Source organism: Oryzias melastigma, linkage group LG20, assembly GCF_002922805.2.
Source record: "Oryzias melastigma strain HK-1 linkage group LG20, ASM292280v2, whole genome shotgun sequence".
NCBI classification, from domain to species: Eukaryota; Metazoa; Chordata; class Actinopteri; order Beloniformes; family Adrianichthyidae; genus Oryzias; species Oryzias melastigma.
Genome location: NC_050531.1, coordinates 13,551,396 through 13,561,146, shown reverse-complemented (window position 1 = coordinate 13,561,146; position 9,751 = coordinate 13,551,396). Strand labels below are relative to the sequence as shown.

The 9,751-nt window shown below is 36.0% G+C and overlaps 1 protein-coding gene across 5 annotated transcripts in view; it reads left to right on the top strand.

Annotated features, from left to right (window-relative positions):
* The window catches only part of ctnnd2a (catenin (cadherin-associated protein), delta 2a), a 301,632-nt gene that overhangs the window by 271,700 nt on the left and 20,181 nt on the right, over positions 1–9,751 (top strand). For all 5 annotated transcript variants that reach the window (XM_036217369.1, XM_024279704.2, XM_024279706.2 and 2 more), the window contains one exon: positions 6,600–6,849. In XM_036217369.1, the coding sequence (XP_036073262.1) occupies positions 6,600–6,849 (250 nt within the window). The remainder of the gene's footprint in view (positions 1–6,599; positions 6,850–9,751) is intronic.

The following is a 9,751-nucleotide window of genomic DNA, read 5'->3' as shown; positions in this document are numbered from 1 at the left end:
CTGCAACAAAAAAGTACGAGCAATATACAATATCCAGCTGTCTAGTTTTGAGCCAGATGCCAGCTCAGATCTAGTTGTCTACAAGTGGATGTATCAAAATCCAGCTTGTGGCTCGCCGGCTGTAGCACCCACATCACTGCTACAAGCTTTTTTCAGCTGCTCTGGATTCACAACAATTTAAATTAATAAATAATCAAAAATGCAGTTGTAGTCTTAATTTTCAATACATTTGTCGTCCATCATAAGAAAAAATAGTACAAGAACGTGTTAAATGACCAACTTTCTCTTTATTATTATTATAATTATTGTTATTTTATATTGTCTTGCTTTTTGGCTTTGACGCTTGGAAATGTTTTTAATGTGAAGCACTTTGAGCTACATTCGTTGGATAATCATGGTTCTTGAAGGTTTTCACAGCTAATTTGGGTTTGGAATCTGAGTCTAGCGAAATAAAAGTTTTTTAAAAGCGCAGTCTCATGCATGGCAGCATTTAGATGAATCTTTAATAATTTTCAGATTACAATATAATCTTTAGTTAAGATTCTGAATAAATTGAACTTAGGAAACTTTAGGAACTTGGAAACTTTGAGGACTTCACACTGCATCAGTAAATAGTATACACTATTTTTTCACAGACTTTCTCATTCATTCACCTTTTTCTTTCATTCATTCTTTTCGTCTACATGATTCTTTTTCAAACTTGCTTTTCGTTTTAATGTGTCACAGCAGCATTCACATTAAAGTAAGCCATCAAGCAAATCATTGATATTAGACTTCTTTGATTGTTTTTCTATAGAAAACATTAATGTCTCTTGTTGAATTTGAACTTTTTCACTTTATTTCCTCTCATGATCTTAGTTTTCATTTGGCCGACTGATATATTCCAGACTTCAGCACAAAGTTCTCAGAGAAAATGATCTGTTGACCCATCCGCCTATAAACTAGCAAGTCCATGAATCTCTCAAACTGCATCAATAAATACACTTTGGTCTATCACTTAGAAATTACTCAGATCTTTAATTGCAGCAAGTAAATTGCTCAGGCTTCAGCAAGGAAATCAGTCAGGAAATTAGTTGCTTGATTCAAGTCAGTCAAACAATGAGTGCTCCTCCTAGGATTCAGCTTAATTTTGTCTTTGCAGCTAGAAGACAATGGCTGCTTCACCTCTGTTCAATCTGCCAGCCTGTGATAACACTTGGCAATTAGCACAACTACATTGACACGGATGAGCTTTGCATACTCGTCTGTCTTTCGGGGTAGGTTTCTGGAGCTGTGGCAGGATACTTGAAGCTTCTATGGTCACTATCAGGAGGGGGTTTTGTTTTTATTTTGATTCACTGAGGGGAGAATTTTTTATATGTAACTGCAAGTGAATATAATAAAGCTCTAAGCAAAAGGTCCAGACTTTCTACCAGTGTGCAGTTTAAGGAAGTTGAGAAAATTGGATTATTCTTTTTGTTGTTAAAGACTCACTCCAAAGAAAACTGTTCTAAACATTTCTTGTAGCATTTTTCTCATTATGTTTGACATATATGTATTTATTAAATAATTTACTGTTAAATCTGCATTTCTGAGTGCTTCTTTATTGAAATTGTGATGGATCAGGCGCAGATAAAACCCCTGGTTTGAAAAAGCTCAGGTATGAGACGCAGCGACTGCCATGAGCATACCAAAGTCTGGAGAGAAAATCATATCACTCCGATTTGTGAGTGTGTAACTCTTGATTGATAACTCATATAATACATTTTTTCATAAGTATAAAAATTATTAATTAAAAAAAACTCAAAATGCAATCTTCACACGCACAAATTAAAATTACAGCAGCTTGACACTAACTACACACACAAATCTTTAAAAATTATGCACAAATTATTTGTTATGGACACAAAACCACATTCACACACAAATCTGGAATGAGACTCTTTGTGTGTCTTCAAGGTTCGTCTTTAAGCGATGCGTTTAAATGCTGCTAGAATGCTGGGTCATCAGAGTTTTCTTAACAGATGCTTTGAACTTAGATTATGAAGACTATCTTGTGAAAATTGGCATTTTCCAAAGTTACACAAAAAAATCAGGAATTATGCACCCAAAATATAAAGTTACGCACAAGTCAAGAATTATGCTTGCACAAATCGGGGTGATAATATTTTCTTTCCATAAAAGTCTCCCTCCTCTGCTCCAGTTCTGATGCATTCACTTGCAGACAAATAGAACCATTAACATCTTCATTTTCTTTGTCTGAGCTGTCATCTGGCTTTGAACTGTACGTCTGGATAACTCCGATATTTATTTATTTATTAATTTTTTTTTGCTATGCAAATGAGGGGGCGTAAGCAAGAGGAAGAGATTGTAAGCAAAGGGCTGATGGGAAATGAGTAGAGTTTAACTTCTATCCAACAACTCAGGCAAATTTCTAGTCTGCAGAAAATATGTCTTAAAAAACTAAATAGGCTTTTGATTTTGGCTAAAGACAGCATAATCATAATAAAAAAACACTGGGAACGATTTTACAATATAAAAAATTTGGTTGGAGTGGGATTTTAAAGTTTTAAAACTAGGAATTAGCATATATTTGTATAGGTACATACAATGTTTTAATAGTGCTGAAATGAAATATAAGCAATACTTTAGATGAGGTGCTGCAAAACACTCAATATAGTGTTGACAAAGATAGTTAAACATTTTTAAGCTCATAAGCAGTTTATTAGTATGGCCTTTGAAGACAATGGTCTCAAATTAGATGTTAATAAATCTTACTACGTGTGTTAATAAACTTTTTTCGTCTTATTGGGCTAATAAATGTCCTACTAAAACCCTATAAATATATTAATATTTTTTGTTAATGTGTTAATACAGCTTCTTAAAGAATCTTATTATAAATCATTGCCAAAATATGTCATATGAACAGATATATTTTGTAAATTCTGCTCGCTGAGGTCTCTTTGAGAAAATACCTACACTTAAACTAGTAAAAACAGTATTATTAAACTGTGAGGGCCTATTTTACTAGTTTTTGTAAGGAAAAGTAGAAATTTTGTCTCAAAAAAACAACTCTGAGAGCTCAGAATGACGAGGAGCATACTTGTTCAGGTAACAGTGAATTTGACTGCAGAACACATTTTTATATAATCAAACAAGTTGCACTCACGCAACACTATTGTGCTTATGAGGTCAGAAATCCCGAAGAAGAGCAGTATACTGAGCATGAAAACAAGAGATCATGCTTTGCATTTGAAAAACACTTTTGATTAAAGATACTAACACACTCTCATGAGAAGAAAACAAATTTGAGCACATATAAAGCTCTTGAAGTTGTTGGGGGATTTACTGGCAGAATGAAAAAAACTGCTTTCATCTGACAGTGATGGAATGGTTTGGGAGAAACATACAGTATACCATCGAAGTAGGGAATTTTGTCAGAAATTATAAATAAAAGAATAGATGGAGGAAAGTTTTTTTTTTTAAAGTAATCATAGTGTGAAGGAGCAAACCTCTAAGGTACAAGTATGTTTCACTCCTACTTGTATTTTCTCTGAGATGTAATGTATTCAGAGTAGCACCATGCAGAAAATTGTTCATTTGATGCAGAGTGGCAGTTAAAAAAGCAAGAAGCGCGGTTCTGCAAGAGTGAGCTGTTTAGAGGTGTTATTTCACAACAAGTGAAAAGCACTCAATGAAACCCTAATGTGATTTAAAAGTCATTTTACTTATTTATTTCTTTAATCTTTACATAGAAGGCTGTGGTTTGCCTTCAAAAGTACAGCAGGGAATTTTGCAGCCTTCATACTTTTTAATTTTGGAGGAAGATACAACTAAATATCTGTTGTGCTACATATTCAAGAACATACTAAACGGGGAATTGTTGAACCCATTTTTAGCGATTTTTATTTTTTAATTTTTTTTATTTTTTTTTATTTTTATTTTTTTCCCGATACTAGCACATGTACCTACAGTTTGTAGAGGCTTGGTGTGAAATGTCAAAGTGGTGCAAATCTAGTGGATCTTTCTCCAGGCTTTTATTTTCACAGCTCTATTCCGATATATGAAAGACTTGGGCCGACTGAAAGACTTCTCCCTACCCCTACATTTAGCCCTCCAAATGGAGAGCTATGAAAAAATAGTGTCTTAAAATTTAGACGATACTCCCACTCGATGATGTCATCCATAGTCGCCAGTCGTCTACGTTAGCACGTAGTTACCTGTGCTTGGAAAATACGTAATAACATCAGTTTTATAACTTTAGAAATCAGTTTCTTCTCAAGTGTGACACAGAACACCCTTGTGGCGTATGTGGCTCTGCTTCTCTCTGCTGCAAGGGTTAGCCCTTAAAAAAACTATTTCTGATACCCCTTCCCCCCAAAATGCCCCTACAATTGGAGGGTTAGGGAATAGCCATAGGGGTAGGGGAAGAATTCGGATTTGGTATTGGTGGGATAAAATTCTGGTCAGGCATAAAACGCAATTATTATTTTTTCCTTTATGATCAATTTTCAACACGTTCATGTATTGTAAAAGACGCTATCCATACATCACTCCCTAATCCGAGTTCTTGTTTGTTTGAAGTTCAATTGATTTAACTTTTGATGTGTCCTCAATGACTGGGCTTTTTGAATACAGAGACCAAAAACTGACCCCAAACTTGCGTGGGGACGCTTGAACCTGAGAGTTTTGAACACTGAAGCGCAAAATGTGTATATACTTGCATTTACATAGACTTTTCATTGAAAGTGGTTAACCATTGACTATATATAGAGGACCGGAATGAGCGACCCCCTCGCTTTTAAAATACCCACTGGCTCCAAGAAGTCAAAATCCCATTGACTTCTAGTGAGAAATAAGTAACATTATACTATTATAACTATCATAATTGTCAGAATAACCATTCTTGCTCTGATACCTTTCTTCTATATGTCCTTGCTAAAAATATATATTTTTTTAGAATATTTTTTTTTCGTTATTGAAAGTTATTCAAGTTATAAACTGACCAATCAGATGCCTCAGTTAAAGCATATGGAGCACACTGACCCCCAACTCAAACGTTTGGTTGACAAATTCTCCGGAGCCCACTTTAAGTAAAAGGGATGTGGACTTAGAACAAGCTTACCCCTGATTGGTGACAGAAATTGCCAAACGTTGACTCAGATGACTTTGACCAATCACTGGTGTTTGGCTCCAACATGGCAACGTCAAACCGTATCAAGGAAAAATGGCGACTGAATTTGCTTCATTTAGCTGGAATCCGAAATAAGGAATTTTCTATGGGTGACATCACACTCACTCAGTCCAGTCCAGGTAATGGGCGTTACCCATGTGTCCCTACCAAATTCGAGTCCCTGATTGGTCAAAGTTCAACTGGTTTAACTTATGATGTGTGTTCAGTGACCGCACAATTTGTATGTAGAACCCAAAAACTGAATTAAAAACTTGCATAAAAACGTGTGAAAACAAGTGTTTTTTTTGTTTTGTTTTTTAATGCAGAAGCCCGTATTGTGCTTAAATGCGCATTTATATAGACTTTTCATTGAAAGTAGTCTGAGCCCACTATGAATGTTAAGCTTAGCATAAAAAATGCTTACATAAACTTCATGAATTGTCTGAACGGTGTATCACAAACAGGGAGGCTCAACCCTCCAAAGACGCTTTCAAAGATACTCTGACATTTACCTTTGCGACCAAATTGATTCCTGTTTGCCTCAAAAGATCAACAGCGGGTTTTGTCCCTCAAGAGGTCAAGATGACTCCAGTTTAATTGGCATATTTTACGACACAGAAAATACTTCTTGCCCTCCAGCTAATGCTCGTATTTGATGCGTCCCCACACCACCTTAGTCAGCACAATGCCATCTTTCATGTATTCCTTCTTTAACTGTCGTCTGTTCCTGATACCTCTGGGCTCTGATCTGTCTGGGCCCTGTCCTCTGTCAGCCCCACATCTCACTCTCATGGGAAGTTCCTTGGTGAGTTCATCTGAAGATGACTCAGACACTTTGGAAAATAGAGCTGCTTCCCGCCAGGATCTATGTGTTCTTACTAATTTACAGATGAGTGACACTGTAATTTAAGGGGACCAGTGCAATAATTTAACAGCAGGGGTTAGTTAAAGGTATACATATTAGATGGGGATATATTTACCTTTTATAAATAATCACACACTTTAGTTCAAAATATGATTCTTTTCAACCGTAGCGCTCAGCCTTTCCTATCAAACCTCATTTTTGTGCTTCTTAATAACTAATATTATCTGATATTTTCCTTTTTTCTACTTTTTCCGTCTCTTTTTCCCCTTTTTCGAGATGACAACTTTTTACTAAAATACACCCCTTTTTTATTAGATTCTCATCATGTCTGTGTGTGACTGTGTGTGTGTGTGTGTCAGAGGATTTGCAGTGTGCTCTCCAAACCAAATCTTTGAAATTCACAAGCTGTTATTACCAAGACGTTTCTTTTTATAGTAGGCCTGTCATCCACAGCCCCAGCCAGAATAATTACAATCATCTCTTTGCATGGTTGTATGAACCTCAATAGTAACTCCCACAAGGTATTGCTAACAAGTCTGAAGAGAATAAAGCTTCTTTCTTTTCTTTCTCCTCAAAAAACAGGTAAATATGCCATGAGGGATTTAATCCATCGACTACCAGGTGGTAGCAGCAGCACCAATAATAATGCCACCAGCATAGGAACCTCTGGGACCACTGGCTCTGTCTGCAAGACCATGTCAGACGACACAGTAACTGCCATCTGCTGCGCACTGCATGAAGTCATCACCAAGAATATGGAAAATGCAAAAGGCCTACGAGACGCCGGTGGCATTGAAAAGCTCATCGGGATCGCCCGCAGCAAAGGAGACAAGTGAGTGGGTCAATGTTAACAAGACGTCATCATTTTTTTTGTTCCTTTAGCTTAGTGTTAAAACATGATTCAGTCATTCTGTTCCATAACATGAAATATACATTTAGTAATATATGGCCGATTAAATTGATTAAAAAAAAAAAAAAACGCATTAATCGCACCCCCGGAAAAATATTAATCACGATTAATCGCAATATTATTTTTTTTTTTTGTTACTATATTTTCCGACCACCTATTATCTGTGACTAATCACAATATGAAATCACACACAAACTGTACATTTAGAACTATATTTTTAGTTAGTGCTTTTGAAAGTTTTAAAAAATCAGATTAATCCCACTTATGTGTTGTGATTAATCACAACTAATTAACTGCAATGTTTTACAAGGTCAATTCTATATGACAATATGCGGCTTTTGAACAAAAGCAGGACAGAAAGAACATTTTTCCTTAATTTTTATCGTGTGAAATATTTAAATTTATCAAGTGCTAACCTATAAGTGTAAATTGTGTTCAAAACACATTAACAGTGAGATAAGCAGAACTCTAATGACTTTTCACAAAAATGATATTACAGATAATGCATTCATTCTTTCTGATTAATGTCGTGCATTAACAAGTTAACATTCACAGTCTTCATATTTTTTAGATTTTTCTTTCATTTTTCCACAGATACCATGCAGTTGAGGCTTGAATTCCAGCAATTTGCGCAAAAAAAGTGTTTAAAAATGCAACATTGTTTCTAAAGGTTTTAAAAATGTGAAACTCAACTCAGCAAAGCGAAAAAAAATGTAATTAAAAATCAAACCAGGATTCCTAAATCTACAGGGAAAAATCATTCGACATCAATGAAGAACCCCTGATGTCCAGAAAGACGATTATTGCTGAATTGGCTTTTTGTGGACTTCACAGAAGACAATCTTTAAGACTTTTTCTATGTGGTGGACTTTGTAGCCCAAGAGAAACTTTGTAACTCACACAAGAGCACATCAAAGCCAGATTTAAGTTGAGCCATGTCGGCACACGAATGCTGATTTTATTTGGTAAAGCCCTCAGCCCTGAAAACATCGCTCTCACAGTAAAACACCACAGTGGATGCTTTAAGGATGTTTTCCCGCTTCAGGCACGGGGAATCTTGTTTGGTTGCATGGAATGATGAAAAAAGGGGATTATGTTGACATCTTGAGGAATGCTTTAAAGATTTCGCTGTCAGTCTAGCTTTAACACAGCCACTCGGTTACTAGAAATACAAGAAACAAAACCATTCTATAAAATTTCTGTAAAAAAAAAAAAAAATCCCTGCAATCACTGGTATTAAAGTCCTGCAGAGGAAACCTTAGCAACCAGATCTCAGTCCTGATTTCTGTGATCAGACAACGCACAATCTGGATGAGCTGCAACAATTTGATTTCTCCTAAAGAAAAGGATAAGATCCTTCAAGAGACACACAATAAGAGGTTGTGAGTCGCTAAAGCTGATTTCTCATTGACAGAGACTAAACATTTTGTTCCAACTCAAGAAGATTGTAGCCACTCGTACAAAGAGATTGTGTCCTTGTTCCTTTAGAAACCCGTTCTCCACCTTATCAACTATATGTTCACCCATGCTCATGTAAAAGTCAAAAATTGTTTGATTTCTTTGACGAGGTTAATAATTTTGGCCCTAAGTTCTAAGTGTATCTTAGTTACTCCATTATTGCACTACATCTTGTGTTTTAATTGACCACATTTCACACAGTGAGCAGTGAACCTTGACTTAATGTAGCTTCATGTCATCCCTTTTCTTTTTTTTTCCCCAAGTCTGCTTTTCTTGTGTTCATTCATCCGCAAAAGGCAGACAGGGAACAAAAAGAAATGCACAGTTGAAATCTAACTTTTGTCACCACGGGGGGACCGAGGAGGGTGTTCTGCCAAGCTGCTATGGCAACCACCAGGTCAGGGGTTGTCATGACACCAGAGTGTTATCAGGCGGAGGTCAAACTTTGATTTATTGTTAGGGAGAGAGACCCTGTCTATTTAGGGAACTGTTCTCCGGGGCACTATTACCGAGAGAGATGAGGTGCTGACAGAAACATCCATAAATTCAAATTTCACACTCTCTGTAGTTATCTGCTAATAGCCCACACATCTTCATTTTCATAGGATAGACACACTGTGTTATCACTCTCTGCCTGGTAAATTTTCATAATTACACTTTTAGATTGGGGGGGAAAAAAATGCCAGTTGCATTACAGACATATGGCAGATACCGGCTGCTTATCAACTCAGATGATAAATGCAGGAAAATAAAAATGAAATATGAGTGATTGATTCCAGCTGAAGCATGTGTTATTATGTTGAGGTCTGAAAAAAGGTGAGTCAGAACTCTGTCAAGTATGATTGTCTCAGTCCATTTACAACTACCTTATTTTAACAAAGATTTAATTTTAAATACTAGTTTAAATAATTAAATAAAAATTATTTTCATTTGAAATGAAAAAAGTGTAGAATAGAATAGAATCTCTTTACAGACTTAGGGTTGAAATGTCCACACCATTAAATAAAACATAAGACATACATAATAACTAAAATATGGGTAAAACATAAATTGTAAACATAACAACTTATGTCTTAAAAAGGTGTTCATACCAGTATCTATGCACCTGATGTTGGTGAGGTTGGGAATTTGAATTAAAGCATTGAAGTCCCACTCCAATCATCTTTTGATCTGTTCTAAAAGCGCTCCCAGTGGTCTTTTAATTATGATTATGCAGTGTTTAGCCCAAATCAAGAATCCGTGTCATTTTCTTGGTAGTTCATTAGAAATTAGCCTCTGAGATGTGGGCGGGACTGTTGCCACGGAAGTAAACCTTAGCTGATATCCCATCATCTCTTTATTTACACGTTTTCTCGCTATCTTACAG